At 42.1% G+C, this 20,845-nt stretch overlaps 1 protein-coding gene across 1 annotated transcript in view; it reads left to right on the top strand.

Moving 5' to 3' along the window:
* The window catches only part of map3k5 (mitogen-activated protein kinase kinase kinase 5), a 67,365-nt gene that overhangs the window by 41,148 nt on the left and 5,372 nt on the right, over positions 1–20,845 (top strand). Inside the window, exons 9-24 of the mRNA XM_056428992.1 lie at positions 537–696; positions 1,621–1,774; positions 1,934–2,041; positions 2,847–2,893; positions 4,956–5,051; positions 6,686–6,767; positions 8,404–8,537; positions 11,077–11,204; positions 11,704–11,840; positions 13,732–13,837; positions 15,452–15,609; positions 17,368–17,548; positions 18,569–18,586; positions 19,051–19,228; positions 19,434–19,602; positions 19,717–19,902. Of these exons, the coding sequence (XP_056284967.1) occupies positions 537–696; positions 1,621–1,774; positions 1,934–2,041; positions 2,847–2,893; positions 4,956–5,051; positions 6,686–6,767; positions 8,404–8,537; positions 11,077–11,204; positions 11,704–11,840; positions 13,732–13,837; positions 15,452–15,609; positions 17,368–17,548; positions 18,569–18,586; positions 19,051–19,228; positions 19,434–19,602; positions 19,717–19,902 (2,042 nt within the window). The remainder of the gene's footprint in view (positions 1–536; positions 697–1,620; positions 1,775–1,933; positions 2,042–2,846; positions 2,894–4,955; positions 5,052–6,685; positions 6,768–8,403; positions 8,538–11,076; positions 11,205–11,703; positions 11,841–13,731; positions 13,838–15,451; positions 15,610–17,367; positions 17,549–18,568; positions 18,587–19,050; positions 19,229–19,433; positions 19,603–19,716; positions 19,903–20,845) is intronic.

The raw sequence follows: 20,845 nt of genomic DNA, 5'->3' as shown, positions 1-20,845 counted from the left end.
GGCTGCTGGAACAAAGCTGTTTCTACACCGCTTTGTTCTCCAGCGTGGGACTAACTACCTCCGTCTGGAAGCCGAAGTCGTCCTCTGAGATGGAGCCGGTTATCCGTTCTAACTGTGTGGTGTTCAGGGACTCTGGGCTCCGCTGGGACTCAACACTCGACCTGCTGGACCATTTAAAAAGATCAAATTGATTCAATAAAAGCACGATAAAATAAGTTAATCAAGATTTTGCCGATGGACAGTTTCCTCAAACAAACGCTGGTGCCCCTTCTTGCACACGGCTTCACAGTTTGCATCAAAACTCTGTTTTCACTTTATGTTCGATAAAACCACGATTATCTCATTTTCTGAGTCATTAACCCGGCAGATAAATGTCCACATAAGATTTCTTAAAAGGGTCTGGAAGGTATTGACTCCTGCAGCCACACACATTTCACTGGCACGACACCATCTCACTCTCTTCAGTAAGGGACCGTTCAAAGGAAGTAACACAGTCCATCGCCCCATTGTGTGTAACACTCTTTCCTGTTTTCCAGGAGTGAAGCTGAGCAGCCTGCTGGGGAAGAAAGGCAGCCTGGACAAGCTGCAGAGCTACTGGGACGTGGGTTTCTTCCTGGTCGCCAGCATCCTGGCCTGCGACAACACCAGGGTCATCCAGGCCTCGGAGAAACTCTTCAAACTCAGAGCCCCCATCTGGTGAGAACGCACGCCGGAAAAAACACCACTCCTTTTAGACATCCACGTCCATCGTCAACGGCGCGAGGGTCATCGTGATGGGAAGTGTAGCTCGGCTTTCCCTTGAAACCGCAGCGGCATCGGAGGCCAATGTGCACTTGCTGTGTTTTTTGCACAGAGAGTAGAAAATGTCACAAGGAAGTGACTTTGCTCATTTGGGCATCGCCTCTGTCTTTGATGAGTATGTATCAGCATGGTGTTGTGACATGTTGTGAAGAGTTTAACATATATCAGAATGCAATAGACTTGCCCTGTGGAAAGAAATGATTTTCCTCAAAAGAAAAACACAGCTTGGAACAGGTCCGATAAAAAAAAGAGTGTTTTACCCTTTTGTGATTTGAGATGTCTTCGTAGTTCGCCATGGCCAGCACCTTTTTATTACTATAAAAAAATATATAAAGGTTCACCTCACCTGCCAGTGTGGAGGATGTGCATTTGTGGCAAAATGGGAACATAAAGTCCCAAATGATCCGTTAATCTATGTTTTCAGACGGTATCAGCTGTACGACATGTGGAGGGGTGCAGCACAGCGTCGGCAGCTCCTTTTTCTTTGCCGAGCTTACGAGCCCGCTGCTCTCTGTTTGTGTTTGTGAAAACTCTTTTACGTTTCCATGAATGTCTCCAAGAGAAATGAGTCCAAAGGAAACACAATCATATGGTATTGTTTGTTTCTGTGAACCTTCTTGATGTTTGCTCGTGGCTTTGAAAGCAATATGATACACATGCAAAGTATCTGCCAGTCGGTTATTTTCTTCGCAGATGTTTTCCTGATGACAAATGGGATGTCAGTTAAGTTTCGTGTGCCGGTGACGTTTGGTTACATATTTATTATCTGAGCTGAGTTGATTCTATTTTTTTTGTCTGATTCCCTCTGGTTGGTTTCAGGTATCTGTGCTCGCTGGTGGAGACCATCTTGATCTACCAACAGTTTAAGAAACCCGGCGTGGAGCAGCCGGCCCCCAAGCAGGAGCTGGTGGACTTCTGGATGGACTTCCTGGTGGAGGCCACCAAGAAAGACGTCTCCTCTGTCCGGTTTCCCGTAAGTGGCTCTCACAATGTCTGGATCAGATTTACAGGACAGATATCCAGTTTATTGTGCATATTAAAGCAAGCAAGCAACCAGAAGGACGACGCATGCTCAGCACACTTGAATTGGTTAAATAAAGGGAATCATAAAACATATCCATCTGTTTTCCAGGTGTTGATATTAGAGCCCACTAAAGTGTACCAGCCTTCCTATTTGTCCATAAGCAAAGACGTGGATGACAACACGGTGTCTATCTGGCATGTGGCTCCTGATGACAAGGTGGGTGTCAAACATGTTTATCATTCAGCAACTCTGACACTCGTGTTTAGCAATTATTTTTGGCAAATATACATGAAAGCAAATATAAAGGCTATTGGTTACCTAGGACTACTTTGAAATATATATATATATATATATGTGTGTGTTTATATGTATATATATGTATATATATATTTATGTATAAATATATATATTTATATATATGTATTTATATATATATATATACATATATATATATACATATATATATATATGTATAACATCTACAGAAAATATTTCTGGCATGCATTGCTTCACCACATGCTCCTGCTGAAAGTAACCATAGAAACAATACTGATGCATTATGTAAATGCTGAAACTAATTAATGTGTTAATAAAAGATGCTCTTGTTTGCCAACAGAAGTTAACAGATGCGAGTGTGTCTGTTTGGTAATGCCTGTGATAATGGGCTCTTGTTTCTTTACATGAAGACCTTTATGTCTGCTTATTGATTTTCTCATATTGCAGTACATTATTGTTTACCTACACGGCAGTACATAAATAGTATCTCACCAGAAATCGATCCTGTTCAACCTCCTACATCAACTACACCGACTTCATGTTTTCCTTGTTATGCATGTGCTGTCTCCAATGTGATAATGAAATACTAATGTCTATTGTATTACTGTCGGGTCAATTGACATATTTCAGATAATGAGACTACTCTAACACTAAAATCCATCTGTTCTGATCGGTCAGTGTATTGATTGCTTTAACCTCTCCCAGAAGCTGATGTTATTTGTCTTAATCTCTCCTGAACCAAAAGGGGATTCACGAGTGGAACTTCAGCGCCACGTCAGTGCGAGGTGTCAGGTGAGTGTCTGCTGCCGCTAATGACGCACTCGTATTACAGCTGAGTGGCGTCACCACGACCTCTCACCTTTTGTCCTGAGGGTGGTTGGTTTAGATTTATCAGAGGGTGTTTAGCACAAGTTCATATACAAAAGTCACCAGACTAATGTATTGTTGAGATGGATGACGCGATTGTTTTTATCCTATACTGCCATTATGTTTCTCTTATGTATTTTCATCTCTCAAGTGACAATATTGGTATGAATCAATTGTAAAAAGATAATTTGCTGTGAGGCCGTACTTTGAGCTCAAAGCCAACATGTCCTTAAGCACATACAACATTGACCATGTTTATCGCGTTAGCATTCCCATTGCTAATAAGCGCTAAACAGAAGGTACGGAAGACGCTGATGGTAATATTGGGTTTTTTGGAGTATTTTGTCATTGAAAAAAGTTACAATTTGGCGCCTGAGGAAGGGATCACCAAAGTTATTGCAATGCATCCTCTGGATTTGATGGCATCTAGTGGTGAGGTGGCAGTCTGCAGGCAGCTGAATACCCCTCAGCTCACCCCTCCCTTCCCAAGGCTGCGATAATGTGAGCTGGTGGGTGCAAAGCTCTGGTAACGCCCTTTGCCTCGGCCGGAAGCCATGCCGACTAAAACAACACTACTTTAGGAGCAACAGAAGTCAGGCGGCGGATGGCTGTACCACAGTTTTCCACTCTGTGGCTCATATTACTGCAGTTTCACAAGCATGTCAGAGAGCTGCAGGTAACATAATAACACTAAAGGCTCTCTCTAGAGTTGATTGTTTAGTTTGTCCTTCCTGGGTCCTTACAGACTCTGTAAAGAAGAACTGCTCCCGATGTGGATATGAAGCGCTGATCCTTAGCAACAAAAACACAATGATTCTTAGTTTCAGCTGATTATGCATCAGATAATTATAATCATAATAAACACATTTATGAATGTCATATTCCATTTGTGCAAATAGATCCCCTGAAATGCGACATATTGGCCCTTTAATGTGGGACTAATGTCTATAATGTCATTTCTTAGGGTTTTTGTCTATGCTCATACTGTATAGGTGTATTCCTCTGCAGAGGTCTCTCTTAAGAAACCTTGATCTTAATGAGACAAAATAATTATAACATTGTTCCAAGATATGAGTCTATATCCGTAACAGATAAATACCGAATTAAAATAAGAGTTGAATGAGAAATCTCATGATAAATGAAAAGTATAATAATCACACACATATCTGGATCTACTGCTGACTTTATGTAAAGATGAGGGCCTAGCATGTCGGATGTGCAGAGTAATCTAAACGTGCACAAAAACAATCATTTTATTAAATGCATGCAGCGTGCAGGTTTGAGAGACTTTACCTCTTGCCGCTCCAGACTGTATCACAGCGCTCCATTAATAACTTGGACAGTTTTCATAATGTCTCTGTCTGCCGTCTCGCTTTCCGTGGTCCTCCGAGGAATTCTGTGTCAGATGAGTGGAGGGCTGTGCTCACATGTTGCTAGGGAACGACTCATTCTCTGTGCCCACTCAGCCTGCAGACAGTCAGCGGGACACAATAGCTCTGAGCGCTACAGTACGACCACACACACACACACACACACAGTCTCTCCGTCGTCCCAATAGGCAGCGCTGGCCTTAGCAGGCACGCTCACAATTGGACAAGGGCTCATATCAGCGGATACAAGTTTCCATTTCGCTGTTCAATTGAAGCTCTCCGTCTTTTGTGCCAAAATTCAGAATCACTTGATTGGACAACTTGCAAAATAAGTTTTTTCCAGATGATGCAGAAACCAACTCTTATACTCAAAATGAAGCTTATTTACTGTGTCTATCAATGCATTTTGTTGTTATTGCATCTGTATTCGTAACATATACTGGGGTTTATATTTTTAAAGGAGTGGCCATCCATATGTAGTAACAAACAATCTTTTATTGCACAGCCAGAGATTTTATGGCTTATGTCATAGGTCCAGTGAAAGGTTTCATTCATTCTGAGTCGTGTCTGCTCTCATGGGATAGTCGTTGAACTAACTTTGGTCCGTCTCTCCTCAGCATCTCCAAGTTTGATGAGCGCAGTGCCTTCCTCTACGTGCTCCACAATGCAGAGGACTTCCAGATCTATTTCTGTACAGAGATGCACTGTAAAAGGTCTGTTCTCTGTCTCTCTGTGTTTGAGACACAGCCTCTATGAGCGTGTTAGCACGATGCATCTTTATTGGAGGTGATCAAATTGATTTATTGTCCTTCCTCTTTTAATGTAACCTTATTTATTAGTTATGGCACCTAATCTGAAAGGAGGGATTTAATTCTCCAATAAAAGTCCTTCTTGTTTTCCTCAAGAAGACTTATGAGTCGGCAGCCATACCAGCAGCTCTGTGAGCTGATTGAGGTGCTTTTGAGCTCAATGCTCATATTTACTTTGAATCAGATGTCACTGGAGACCTTTCTGGTAATGCAGTCTTTATTGAATGGATTTATTAATGGTTAAGCTTTATAAATCTGTTATAAGCCATCTAAAAGAACAACCTTTGGATTGCCATGGTGTGAACAATATTTAAGAAAATATACTGCAGAGGATCAGGACCAAAATATATATTTTCAACAAAATATTAGGCATTTATTAATTTGGCAGAATGAGGAAGAATTTCCTGAAAAGAAATGATGTATGGACTTGGAAAAAAAGATTCCTTATTAATACTAATCTATAAATTAATAGCAATAAAATATTTTACTTTGAAAACCATCTATTCGAGTTGATGTGATCTATTTCCAGTATATATAGTATATATATATGCGGACAACCTTCTCTCACAAACACTTTTACTCACCAGAAACACATTTTAGTCCTTAAAACTCCCGCCATCATAGAACCAATCGGATTTTTCGAAAATATATATTTGCTCCGAAAGATTTACATTAGTCTACGAAGACTTCTCCCCAATGCAGTTACTTCATCTCTTCTCTACTCGTATCCATACCAACAGTCGTTCAGGCGATCTGGTCAGCTCCAAAACTCAGGTGGGAAGTTTCGCACGTCTGCGTCGCAACAAGCACACCTTGTTTCTTTTGGAGACCATCGTGTTCCTCACTCGCTGAAGCACTGAGTGTTCAGACTTGTGACTCTCACATCAGAGGCTCCCGAGCACTTCCAGTTCCATTATGTGGAGTGTGAGAGTCGGTGAGTCACACCGGCTGTTGTTGTGACGCAACACTCCTTTTTAAGTTCTGCGAATAAAACAATGGCGGTGGCGGGGGGGGGGGGTCCTCTCAGATTGTGCATGATTGGCCCAATGCGTATATGCATAAGCGCACGCGTATCACGGATCACCTGCAGGGCGGCCGTGTGCGACAGCGCGACGAGACAACGAGCTAATTAGCAGCTTGTGTTGGGTGAGAACGGTCAAGGTCATTATATGTGTGGGAGGCGTGCATGCAAACATACTGTAACCCCTTGTGAAAAAGACCACCAGCAACAGTAAATACTGCCACTCCATCACAATATGTACCAATTGAATGGCAGATGACGTGTGCACATTCTACATTCGGCACAGGGAGATATTCACAGTTATGTTGTTACGGTTCTATGAACAGGTGCATAGGGTCTACGATGTATCCTGCCACCTTTCACCTGCTATCGATACAACCACACAGTTAAACACGCAAATCAGTATTCGTTTATTAGCTTATTTAGACTCCAGTGTTTAAATAATCATAGACTCCACTGTTCATTTCTTTGTTGTGTATGATCTCTATTTTTAATTGAAGAAGTTTTTCTTTGGCAGATTCTGCGACCTGGTCAACAGCATCTCTGAGGAGGCCTGGAAGGGTCCAGAGGAGGGAGACTGTGACAGCGACGCCTTGGAGGTGAGAGGACCGAAGAATAGATTCTCTTCTATGCTGGCTCAGAGAGTTGTTCAGCCCAATTAACTTTGATTGTATTAATATAAATATGTATTGTGTAGCTATAAAGTGCATCAAAAAAGTCCTTCCCATAGTTTACTTACTGGTGCATCGTCACTCGAGCCAGTGGTACATTTCAAACAAATACGCCCACAGTTCCTTTTTTATGTATATATATAATTTAATAAAGGCTTAAATGAGCGTGCATAGTGTTGTTACATCCTGCCTCACGGGAAACACGACGTGACGGTGGTGTTTTCTTCAAACAGAAGTGAATTGTTGATAATTGACCCCAAAACCATCTTTAACCGCTAATTAGCTTTGGGCAAATCCCTTTTTAGTGCCAGCTAACTGGCTATTGTTCATGCTTCCTTTAAAAGACAAAGAAACAAAGAATTTCAATAATATATGTCCCTTGCTTTTCATAACATAATGTCTTAACATTATTCTCTTTTAACCTTGTATGAACTCGGGACTTTGAATCTAGCTTTTTTTTGTATTCAGTTCATTACAATTTGCATCTTAATAACTGGATTGCAGCAGCTGCAAAGCCAGAGACCATAAACAGGAACCTGCGGGGATGAGGCCTGCATGAGTTGTGCTTTGTGTGCTTTGACAGTACGGAGCAGGCACCTGCCTTTTGGAAAAGACAAGTTAATTACCTTAAAATGCTGCTGCGCCCTTTTTTTGACTACGTGGCTTGGCACAGATCAAATGTTAGACAGGTTTTTACTCAGGAACTGGTTTTCTATTTGTTTAATGCAACATAAATATCTCTGAGCTGCAATCTACTGTCGGTTTGTCTCCAGCCTTCAAAACAATGAAAAACCAACATCGTGGGTCGTATCCTACAAACCGCTCAGAGAGAAATGCACTTTAGCTCCTTTCTTGATGGGGTATCATCAGGAATCAACTTAAAGGGTTAAAGTAATCTGATAAAATACCATTTGTTGAGGTGAATTATGAACAGTTCAATAACCGGATATGTTTGGAAAGTAGGTTTACTGTGTTTGTATTTGAAGATTGAACATTATTTTGGAACAAAATTCAAGTAAACAAAGAAATAACTATCATATTGCTTCTTTTTTATGCACACAATGGATCAATGGCTTTTATTAGGGTTAAAAATTGCATGCATAATATTAACCCACATGCATCTTTGTGAGAAATAGATTTTGTAGCTAAGTTGTAGAGTTGCCTCTCAGGGAGATGATTACGTTCCCCTAGTAAGCCGTGATCTGCTGTAAGTTTAGGACTTTTAATGGGAGGTAAAGCGGGAACGCTGCTGTTGTGAATATGGAGACAATACGCTTAATTCCACAAAGTACTTCGTGGCCGTTTGTGATGCACTGTCATAATATAAAGATCGGAGTTATGTATTGCTCGGTTAGTGAACATTTACTGCACGGTACTTTTCACAATGCATTGTGGGATACTTTGTGTCTCACATTCTCACGATACATTTTGGTGAACTCCCTACAAAGTCGACTATTTAGTGAGTGATTTCGGACACAGCTGATCAGGCAACTCTACTCCAGGCACCACAGTGATAAGGAATGATCGGGTCTTCATGGTGGATGCTGCTTCTTTGTCTCCACAGTACGACTACGAGTACGACGAGCACGGAGACAGGGTGGTTCTGGGAAAAGGCACATTTGGTGTGGTGTACGCGGGCCGAGACCTCAGCAACCAGGTTCGACTGGCCATCAAAGAAATACCAGAGAGAGACAGCAGGTGAGAGTCTGGACAGGAAGTTCTCTCCACGTTCTCTTTGTCACTCTGAAGGTTGTACACTGTCGTTACCACAGAATAATAATAGTGAAGTGGACATAATGTGTATTTGTAAGTCAGTCTTTTATTATAAGACTTCAATTTGCAAGGATATTTATTATGGATATTTGTGGTACCCTGAGGACAAATTGTAATGTTGACTGTCCCTGTAATCCATCAAGCACCATTAAATAGGTCAAAGAGTTCCCTCAGTGTTATAGTCCCTGACAAGTTGTCTCTTGTGTTTAACAAACCTGTTCCTTCCTAATAATATACATTCTTCAAATCCTGAATTGCTTAAGGTTGAATAGAGTGAAACCAGTGGCAGAAATGTGTATTGCATCACCCACGTGCTCGAGTGTAAACAACATGGGGAATCTCTCCTGAAAGCATTGTTTCATGATGCTATAGTCATCTAAACTACCCAGGGCACCTTTAAGTTATCTTTACATATTTGGGGTCCCCAGAGGATGCATCCTAATATTTTTGGTGACCCACAGACCAAAGTGCCATACTTGTGCACTAGTTTCCTAATCTAATTATCCGATTGCCATGAAATTGATGTTTAGAAGAGGATAAACTAGGGATGTTAATTTAAAACACGTTGTGTCTGACCAACCTTTTTTAAAGTCAGTCATCCTTATTGTCAATTTTCCAATGTTGAACATCCAGAAAATCGAAAGTATGTTTGTCCATTTTGTCCGACATGAAGTGAATAATAGTAATAAAGTGATAAGGTGATAAAGCCGAACATCAAAAGTTAACAGACGAAAATGCGCTTTTCATAATGTTTGTTGCTCATTAGAGAAATTACCAACACAACAAATGTTCCTGTTTTCATGTCAGCAGACCATTTGCAAACTAGTCGGTTGAGTGTGAGACTCGCTGCTGAGCCAGTGTGATTACAGTCAGGCAGTCAAAAGGGTTTGCATGTCGGGGGAGGCGGGGGGGCATAGTCTCTCGTGTAAGAGTGTCTGAAAAAAAAATGTAGAACTCTAACATTAATTGGTCCAAATTGTTATTGTCTGTTTCAAGCTGAAATGGTTCATTATCCTCCCGAAGGTAAACTCTTTAGCTCTGAAGCCGCCCTCAGCACATATCATCCTCTGCAAAGATTGAATTACAGCGTTTATGTAAGCAGGTGTCTGAGCTGTTAAAGCCTCTTCCTCTGCAACGGAGAGTGGTCAGATCAGCAGAGTCCCCGGTGGCCTCCGTTCTGGTGTCCACTTTGAGTGAGTGGTCAGTGCGGAGCTCTGGAGGCAAACCCCCGACGTCTCTGCTCCAACCGCCTGTCTACCTCAAACCCTGTACTCATCTCCAGCTCTCTCAGACTGCATGATTGCACCGCCACACTTTGTTCTCCACTGATCACCTCAGCAGGGTGCTCTGCTGCAAAGAATGTGGAGGATTTTGGTAAATAATTCAAAAGTGGATTGAAATCTCAAGATAGGCAGAAAGAGAGAGGATGTGATTCATGCAGAGAGCAGAATGGGAAAATAAATTGCTGCCAGGCATGTTTTCAGTGAACAGATATTCCCTTTGTTCTGATCTCATATCAGGATCACAGTTTTTCTGGTTTATTCTTTTGGCTTTAGGCATCTGAGCTTTATCCTGTTTACATGTCACCTGAGGGAAAATACACAGAGACTACACGTCTTCTTCCTCTTCTGGGTAAAGCAACCTGTGTTATGGTGCGGTGTGGAGGACCCAAACGCAGCCGGAGTTTCACGAGAAATCAGCTTTATTTCCAGGACAGGAACACGGACGAACACCACACAGGAACAAAAAGGACGATCCGACACCAGACAAACAGAAGGACACAGATTAAATACACAGGGGAACTAGACACAGGTGGAGACACAGGTGGAAACAATCAGGGCGTGGATGGAAACAATCAGGAAAGAAACGGACAAGCACAGGGAGAGAAGAGCAGGGAAACAGGAAACGAGACAGGGACTTCAACATAAAACAGGAAACACACAGATCCTAACAACCTGGGACCATCAATCAATTTATTGTCAGGTTCATTTCATTACTGTAAGGATTTCTTTTGTTATCGAATCATCAGGAACGTGTACCTGAAACCCATTTTTATCATTAAATTATCATTTCAGTTATTTTATAAGCACAGAAAATATGACATGATGTTCAATAGACCAAAGTAATGAATTATTTAATCATGGAAATATCTGTTTATTGATTGATAATGAAATAATTTTTTGGTTTCTCATGACCTATTCTAGATACTTAATCATAGCTTTTTTGTAAAGGTTTCACATTTTCAGGAGTATAGTTTCTCTTCAATATTTACTAAAATGGGAAGAAAAATTATTGAATGAAACCAGATTTTTTAATACATCTTTAACTATAACTGTGACCATATATCTTCAAACCCACAAAAGCTGGGATATAGAAAATAAAAGAAAGACTAATTATTTTTCATCATGACATGCGCTACTTTTCCAAGCACAAACGTAATACAATGACGTGTTTTTTAATGCAGGTGCTCTCAGCCGCTCCACGAGGAGATCGCTCTCCACAAGCACTTAAAGCACAAGAACATCGTCCAGTACCTCGGATCCATCAGCGAGAACGGCTTCATAAAGATCTTCATGGAGCAAGTGCCTGGGGGTGAGACCTGCTGTTTCTGATATGTTCCTTTAAAGAGGAAATGAAAGATGCAATAAATAGTTTTTTAGCAAGATACACACACTATTTGGAAATAACTGAGAGCACTAAATGTAATGAAAGGACAGGAAGCTCATCAGGCTGCATATTCTTCAAGTGGCTTTTAGTGCTTACGGTTACAGGTTTTTATTTTCTTCTTTATCCTTAACTGAATAATTATATATTTTACCCAAAAGAAGACATCTGCACTAAAATAAATGGTCTTTGAACACATTGTCACAGTTCCGAAAAGGTCAAGCAATAACTAGACATTTTTATTCCACAAGATCTATATTTACACTCATCACTGCAACCTTTTCTGCAATAAATGCATTAAAACAGGAGTTTGTACGTCATTTAACAGAAGAATTGCGGTAGAAAAAGTGCAGACGTCTCGTAACTGTTTTGCTGATCACAGGTGTGAATGGGTGTGTTGACCGTGGTTCTTCTTTGCCCCGTCCAGGGAGTCTGTCCGCTCTGCTGAGGTCCAAGTGGGGCCCTCTGAAAAACAACGAGCCCACCATCGGCTTCTACACGCGGCAGATCTTAGAGGGACTCAAATACCTGCACGACAACCAGATAGCTCACAGAGACATTAAGGTGAACACACAGAGGAAGACGCTATTGTACCGTTAATATAATCCACCGTTTATCGTCTGTGTTGCCTCTTTGGCTTCTAGCAGGCTAATTTCCATAAAAACATAGCTGCTTAAGCCACGTCCAATGTATTATTATTTGTTTAAATCTTGCGAGGATGTTGGCCCGGGCTGCATGTAGAGACTTCTCTCAGGAAGCAGTTAGTTAGTTAGTTAGTAAGTTAGTTAGTTAGTTGATTGGTTGGTAGTTTTGGTTAGTTAGTTGGTTAGTTGGTTGGCCATTTGGTTAGTTAGTTAGTTGGTTGGTTCGTTAGTTGATTGGTTGGTCGTTTTGGTTAGTTAGTTGATTGGTTGGTCGTTTTGGTTAGTTAGTTGGTTAGTTGGTCAGTTGGTCGGTTGGTTGTTTGGTTAGTTAGTTAGTTGGTTGGTTGGTTAGTTAGTTGATTGGTTGGTAGTTTTGGTTAGTTAGTTGGTCGGTTGGTTGGTCGGTTAGTTAGTTAGTTGGTTGGTTGGTTGGTCATTTGTTTGTTTAGTTAGTTTGTTAGTTGGTTGGTTAGTTAGTTGATTGGTTGGTAGTTTTAGTTAGTTGGTCGGTTAGTTTGTTAGTTAGTTAATTAGTTGGTTGGTCGTTTGTTTCGTTAGTTAGTTAGTTGGTTGTTTGGTTGGTTAATTAGTTAGTTCGTTTTTTGGTTGGTTAATTGGTTGATTGGGTTATTGGTTGGTTTTTTGGTTAGTTAGTTAGCTCTCCAATGGCCGCACTGTTTGATTGGCAGGTTTTGGCACGAGAGAATTGAGCAAAAACAAAAGATGAACAGACTGCACCGCAACTATGGCTGTTTTTCTAGACCAGAGTAACTTCATAAGAAAGCCACATTTATATTTTCCCATCGCCGCAAGAACTATGTATGATGGTGAATCTTGGAGCGCCGGGACCTTTTCAGCTCCGATTTCAGAGGACGGTAGATACTCTCCCAGCACAGGGGAAACCACGAGTGATGGGGTTGGTCAAACACACGAGCCAATGCAGCCCTGGCAACCGCCATTTCTCCTAAAGAATGTTTTTTAATCACAAAACACAAAACTACACCTCGCAACGGAAGAAATGGAAGAAAACACTGACGGTAAAGTCCTGAGGTTTTAACTCTTCCCTGAGCCCTAAACCCACTGAGAACGAGCCGCTAACTCAGGAGCACAAACGCTTACCCAGTAACAAAGGTTCATGATGGATGATTTTGATTGTTCTTATGTCGTTTATTTATTCGTATGCCACTTTTAAAAAAGCTCGGAAAGCTTTCCACCTGGTCTGCAGCTGTAGATGTGCGCAAGCAGAACAATGAAGTTGTGAGGGGAGCTAAGCTCCCCAGTGGGCAGTTCCCACTCAAGGGAATCCCCAGAACCGTTTGATCTGAAAAGAAACGCCTTGTGCCACAAGTTTGTACGGCGAGGACATTTTACATTTTCAGCATGTTTCATTACAAGTAAACTGTGATTTAAAAAATGTGTACTAATTCTTTGCAAATGCCTTCACAAGAGCGCCCCAGCTGTTTTTGCATTGTCTTTATACCGCTTCATATCGTTATTCTGACGTCCCTCCCTGTTTTATCTCAGTTATGACACACACTGATAACGCTTCCATCCCATCCGGCCATTAGGCTCAGCAGCCTCTTCCCCCAATGCGTCCACCTGATTCAACAACACGGTCATATACGCGTCATCGGCGTCAGTTACTTTGTTTTGTCTGGGATGTCGCCCTCCTCCACCCGTTCGCTGTAACCTGCTCTTTGTCACCTTCAAGTATTTGCAAGCTGCACCTCACGTAATCCCAACGGCATCGTGGAATGTCAGGGAGGGGATTGGGTGTCTCTGTTCTCACGGATGTCTCTTCCGATCCGCAGGGTGACAACGTTCTCATCAACACCTACAGCGGCGTTCTGAAGATTTCAGATTTTGGCACATCCAAGAGGTTAGCTGGGATCAACCCCTGCACCGAGACTTTCACAGGTACGCTCTGACCCGTAAAGTCTTGTTCACACAAACCCTCGAGAATGCCTTAGAGGTCCGTTCTAAAATAAATCCCCATTTTCACGAATCAACAAGGAAAAGGAACGCTTTGCTCAGCAGTGGCCATGAATACAGCTGAGCAGGGAGGTAACTCCACACTGATAATACGTGTCTTTCAGAGCAGTAGGCCTAATCCTGTCTCGCTTTTTGGCCAGTAAGCGAGAACACTGAGAATACCTGGCTGTTGCTACTCAAGTCTGCGGTCAGGTCTAGCAGGTTTGAGTCCGTGTGATGTCGGCACCACGGCGGCCAATTGCGGCTCAGTTTAACCTCCTTAGATAAGACCATCTGGCAGCTGATTGGAACAGACAGGGACTCACCCTGAATGGTGGAGCTCTTTCAGGAACCTGGGCTACTCCTTTTTATAACCCAGGTCGGCTATAAATGCCTCCCCGCCTGTTTTTAGCTCAGTACACGTGCTTCTAAAAGCAGCAAACATCGCCCAGCAGGCTATTATTAGAACAAAAGAGTCCTTTCAGTGGGGCGCTGAAAATGTTACTTTGGACTGAGCTGTGGTTCACTGACGACAGAGAGAGACTCTTTGCTGTTGCTCATAGACCATGAGCCCTGTTTGAAGCTCATGGCACTTGATTGGTCTTTTGCACAAATTGTGCCATCACCTCATGACAGACTTATAATTAGTTTTAATGCAAGCTATTTTTAGCACTTAGAGTCTGTCATTTGTTGTTGAGGTCAACTTTACCACTTAAGTGTATGAAACTTCTTGAGGCCTTGAAAAAGGTATTCAAGACACGCTCCTGATTTATTCACTTATTTATGAGTTTTATAGGTCAGTTATTTGATTAAAAGAAGACCGATGTGGCAGAGGTTGGCAGCAGCAAGGTCAGAATGAGATCCTATACATTATAAGAATCCCAAGAGATGACACCTAAACACAAACGCACAGCAGTAGTTTGACATTTTGGGAAGCAACACTGATTCACTTTGTTGTTGAGAGTTAAATGAGACGATCGTTCTCTCTTCAGTTTGTCTGCTGAATACAAAGCTGAAGCCAGCGGCTGTATTTGAGTTAGAGTCTGAAAACAGACAATCTGTCAGTTTAAAGGAATACTTTAAAAACAAGTTAGATGAAAAAATCAATACCACTTTCTGTCCAGCTCGTACCAAAAACCCACCAATAAAGCTTTTAACAATCTGTATTAAAAACTGAAGTATAAAATCGTCAATTTGCCGTTTTACACTGGGTATTGAACTACTTCTTGGCCAAGAGCAGCTCACAGGAACCCAGTAGAGATTTCAGGAAGTTATTGGACTTAGCGACCGGAGCCTGAGCAAGAGAGCAATTAAATATTGACCTTATGTGAACCTACGCCTAACTCTTACTTTAAGGACAAGCCAAAACCGTGAGAGATCTGAAAGTGCCACGAATGAATGTATAAAACCAACCCATCCAGATCCAAATCGCTCAAATAATTATAAAATGTATTTTTCGCCATCCCTGCTCAAACTCTGAAACCCCTTGGAGTATATACACCATTAGATGATTAAAAACATCCTAAAAGTCTGTCTGTGTATTTCGGTTGCTTTGTCCAGGCACACTGCAGTACATGGCTCCAGAAATCATTGACAAGGGTCCTCGAGGATATGGCAAGCCGGCGGACATCTGGTCTCTGGGCTGCACCATCATAGAGATGGCAACTGGGAAACCACCTTTCTATGAACTGGGAGAGCCGCAGGCTGCAATGTTCAAGGTGAGAGACGGCGCCGAAACAAAAGCCCATCATCCCGCCGGGAGATGTATGTAATTTTAGCAAACGTGTTGAAGAAGGCAGGTGAACATCTGTTTCTGTCGGGACATCTTTCATCAGGCGGCCATGAAGAGCGTCAATCGGGATACTATAAAGTACAATCATGTTTTATTTTTAAGATCAGGTTAACTTGGAGTTTACAACCAACCTCAGAAAATATCTCCATATTTACATGAACATCCAACGACAACATTAGCCTGCTGACTAGCTGCAGACTTGCAAAGCCAGAAACAAGTATTTTTGTAAAACCTTTTTTCCGGAGTATGCAACTGCATCTCTCTGTGAATTGAAGGATCAAGTTTGGAGGAGGTCATAACAGAAACCGTATGTTCAGCCTAAATACGACGTGATTTAAAGGACAGACGAAGAGAAAAGCAAATACACAACCTTTTGACACTGCCAACGGGACCAACACCAGCAGCATCTTTTAAGTATCTCTTTTTAATTGCCTTATTAAAGACTCTATTTGTGATATTCCATGAAGGGAACTACAGGATAATCAGGAGTACTGTCAGACTGCCAGCTTTTATCAGCCCTCAAACTGACTTTTCCACTGACGCATTGAAATAGTGTAAACCTATACTGTCCATGCAAACTACGAGCAGATGAAGTGATGTGCAATCTTCTTCTACCAGCCTGGACCTTTAAAACCCACTGTGTTTAGTTCATTAATTTCTCAATGCTCACCACGAAAAGTGACTTTCTCTCAGCAAAATCCATCATGAAAACATCACCTCGTGAAATAATCAGCCAGGCCGGGGTCCGCGCTTCTCGGTTCCTCTTTTTTATGGAAACAAAACCAGTGAGTCGGCCGTTTGTGCACCTGCATTGTGTTGCCACCTGCGTGTTGTCACGTGATCCAGCTCAGTAGAAACTCCAAATATTATCTATGTGGGAACATTTGTTTGAAGACAAAACAAACATGTGTAGCTCATTGAGAGGAACAATCGCAGACTCCCTCAGCTTTTGGTTTTTCCAGTTTCTGTGTGTACACTTTTGTTTAAAACCTTTTTACTCAATTTACAATGTGTATTCGCTCTGGATGGAAATGCAAAGCGCTCCAGACTAATGAAGTATTGTTCTCAGCTATGTGCAGGCCATTAAAGACAGTAGAGATGTTTATCTGGAAAGCATTATAGCACTCCTGTCAACGCTGTGATTCATGGTATTTTCCATAAGATGTGATTTAATTAAAGGGCTGTGAAGTCAAACAAAGGAGGGGCATGTTACTCTGCTGAATACACCTTTACAGTACAATGACAACAACATGAAAGCAGAAGCTGAGATCTCCTCATGTTCTGGACACGGATCAGAGAATTCATGCAACTGTAGTACAATTACATCATCTTTATCCATGAGAGGATCTTGTGTTGTGTGTGGACTTTGCATGGTGTGTAGAGCTGTCCCAAATAGTAAAACAGTCCTCATATACTCTTCACTCATCCTTGTGGAATGTCTCAAGGGAGGGGCATCTCCCTGCTGGTCTTAAATCAACATTCCTCAACAGCAACAACAGGAATTTCAAGGGTTCTTGTTGTCCTGAGTATTGAACTTTGTGCCCTGAAGTCTCCCAGCTCACTGGGTAAACACTCACTGACCATTTAAATTGTCCACTCAAATCAAATAATTTACCACACAGAGCTTTCAGGGTATGTTTTCTTTTGTGTGTGTCTGAACTGAACATGAGTCCTTTGTCTGCAGGTGGGCATGTTTAAGATCCACCCAGAGATCCCAGATTCCATGTCGCTTGAGGCCAAAGCCTTCATCCTGCGCTGCTTTGAGCCGGACCCGGACTGCCGCGCCACCGCCCTCGACCTGCTCACCGACGAGTTCCTCACCGTCACCAGCCGCAAGAAGAAGAGCAGCAAGAGCAGCTTCACAGGTGGGCTCAGCTCCATCAGGGTCCACATAAGTTGATGAAAACCGAAATAAACTGCTGTTTAACGTCTCTCAGTATCAGTGGTAGAATTAAAGGTTGAAGGAACCAAATACAAACAAGAGAGAAGGAAAGAAGGTCAAGGAATAGTTTTACATTTTGGGGAATGTGCTTATTTGAGTCTTTATTCTTTTTGGGAGGAGACCGTTAGAATACAGGTAAAGGGGGGAACAGCTGGTCTGCTCAGTTCAAAGGTAACGATCTCTTATTGCGCACAATAACCAAACTTTAAAAACAACAGCTTGTGGTTTTACGAGGGACTATCTGACTACTTCTTGGTCGGGAGCAGTGACATCGACAAACGTCTTCACGCTGATGACAAGACTCCAGGCCAAGAAGCAGTAGTGGTGGACATTTTGATATTGTCAAGCAAGATGTTTATGCTGGCTCCAGTCTTTATGCTAAGCTAAGCTATCGGTGTACTGGCTCCAGTCTTTATGCTTAACGAAACCGTGTCCTGTCTCCAGTCTTTAAACTAAACTAAACTATCCATGTATTGGCTCCAGATGTATATTGAGCAAATAAATATGAGGCTGGTATTGTTCTTTTTGTCAAAATGTTGGACTCTTCTTTTTACAGATTTTTCTAATTAAAGAGTAAACACTAAACATCCTTAAATCAAAAAAGAATGAAGCAGCTTCCCTGTGTCAATTTAGCCTACTATTTTTATGGGAAAGCCCATTGCCTCAAAAGATTGAGAAATGTTTAATATGTTTTGGACTACTCATCACTGTGAGTCGCCTGCTCCACCTGCTCATTATGCAGCCTGAACACACTTATAATTTTAATCGTTGGGTTTCCACCCTGCATCAGTGATGCTATCATGTGCCCTGACACCGGAACAAAAAAAGATTAAAAGTTCTCTGTATACTTGGAAATGTTACTCTGCCAGACTTACATGGAAATGTTTTTTTCTCTCTTAACGGCTGACGATTATTTAATTGTTGTTTTATTTCCCCACCATAGCTCTGTCTCCTGGGACTGGTGAGTTACTTTACTCTCTACACTTTACTTTTCTCCACATATTTACCAAGAGGGACTAGTTTATGAATCTGGGCGTCAGTCATGTCGACTCATCTGCCTGCTTGACCAAAGAGTATCTGATTGTCTACCTGCCTGGCACGACTCTGCCCTTTTCCAAGAACTCAAAATAGACCTTGCAAAACAGGGCTGCTTTCCCAATGCTCGAATGTCTTTTTAACCCCTGTTTCAAAATGTGCACACTATGGCCGTTAATTTGCTCCTTCAACGTGATGCTCGAGTGTTATCGGATTTTTTCGTTGTGCCAATTTTCCATCAGCACTTTTACAAATTCCTTCTTCTTGAAAGCTGCCTGGTCCAGGCCTCAGTCTCCTTCTGTGCCTTACGAAGCAACACATCCGATTTATTAGTGGAGAAAAAATGCGACGGGCACTTTTAAGGTTGTCTTTGTTCCTGCTGTTCTTCAGAGTACCTCCGCAGTATCTCCCTCCCGGTGCCGGTGGTGGTGGAGGACACCAGCAGCAGCAGTGAGTACGGCTCGGTCTCCCCAGACAACGACCTCAACACCAACCCTTTCATCTTCAAGCCCAGTGTGAAGTGCTACAGCGAGAGGGATGTCAAGGGGCCCAGGTCCCTCTTCCTCAGGTAGGATAGGAGTGTTCTGTCCAAGTAATTTGGGCCATGATCGTCTTTTTTCCCGCGTCCGAATTAAGTCTACGGCATACATTTTAACTTAATTTGTTCATTTAATATGAGCTTTACATGCTCATTTGTTTACAAACTGTTGTGGGAGCTCGATTATGTTTGATGAATGTCTAGTTCACAGAAAAATCTTTTCTCTTCTTCTCAGCATTCCAGTGGAGAACTTCGAGGACCACAGCGCGCCTCCGTCCCCAGATGAGAAGGACTCGGGCTTCTTCATGCTTCGGAAGGACAGCGAGAGACGAGCCACACTGCACCACATCCTGACGGAGGACCGGGACAAAGTGGTGGCCAACCTGATGGAGGCCTTCAAACAGGTCGGTTATGGAAGGCACCATCAGTCCGCAGACAGATAAATCAAGAGATGGATACTAAGTCATGCACACTTGCCAATAATGGCTTCGATCCCCTTCTTTCATGTTGCCCTGCAGGGCTCTGAGGAAATGAAGCTGAAGCCTCAGCACATCTCCACCCTCGTGGTCAGCCTGGCCGACTTCGTTCGGATGGCCGACCGGAAGATCATCGCCAACACGTTGTCTCAACTCAAGCTGGAGCTGGACTTTGAAAGCACCGCCATCAGTCAGCTGCAGATTGTGCTGTTCAGCTTCCAGGACGCTGTAAGCATCATCCAGAGAAATTATTTAGTAAATCTCAGCTACATGTCATCTTGAATCTCGTATAATGAATCGAACCCAAAATACCCAACAAAAAAAATGATTCAGCTTTTGACTAAATATGCTAAAAATAATCGGACAATCAATTTTCAAATTACAGGTTTCTTGGAGACTTTATTCTCGTCACACGCTGCTCTTTATCTCCAGCACCTGTGAAGATGTAATTTCCTGTCTATTATCCATCCTCCTGTCCGTAGGCAGAGCTGCTCCCAGCCTATTTATAAACCCCATGCTCTGAACACTTCAGTATAATTGTTGTCATTTTATATGAGCTGCAGGAAGCAGCAGGCTGCCATGTTGCAGCTCGCCCTGCACAGAGATCGGACAGATAACTGTGACACGCTCGTAACCTTTCAGTGGGGTGACAAAAGGGGAATCTGTCAGGAGTAATTGCACAGTATGTGGAAAGGTCTGATCTGCTCTCCCCTTTTTAGAAAGGCAGTTATGCAGATGAAATAACACAAGAGCGAGCATTTGTTTTCATATTTGAAAGGAGTGTGTTGCGTAATCCTGCAGGAAGATGGAGCTCTGATGCCTCCTGTTGGTCATCAGTGCAAATCATTTACAGCAGAGCAGTCATGGGAAGATTCAGAGTTTGTAGTGCATGAATTCAAAAATATAATAATTGAGACTGAATTAGCCTAAGATGTCAGCAAAAATGATATGATTATTTAAAAGACCCTTCTGGTTATTGTGGCAGAAAACGCTGAGGGAAAGAAAGAGCAGTAAATATAAATTAAAATGCAGAATGTAGGTCCCTTTGAAATAGAAGTCAGTGTCTTTAGCTTGAGATGTATTTCACAGTGAAACAGACAATGTTAGCGGTGTAAAATTACAAGAGAGATTTAAATATATTCCTTCCCATTTAAATAAAAGATGAATTTAT

The sequence above is a fragment of the Pseudoliparis swirei genome, chromosome 12 (assembly GCF_029220125.1).
Source record: "Pseudoliparis swirei isolate HS2019 ecotype Mariana Trench chromosome 12, NWPU_hadal_v1, whole genome shotgun sequence".
NCBI lineage: Eukaryota > Metazoa > Chordata > Actinopteri > Perciformes > Liparidae > Pseudoliparis > Pseudoliparis swirei.
Note: the sequence above shows the minus strand (reverse complement) of the source record. Positions and strands in the feature narration are given on the sequence as shown.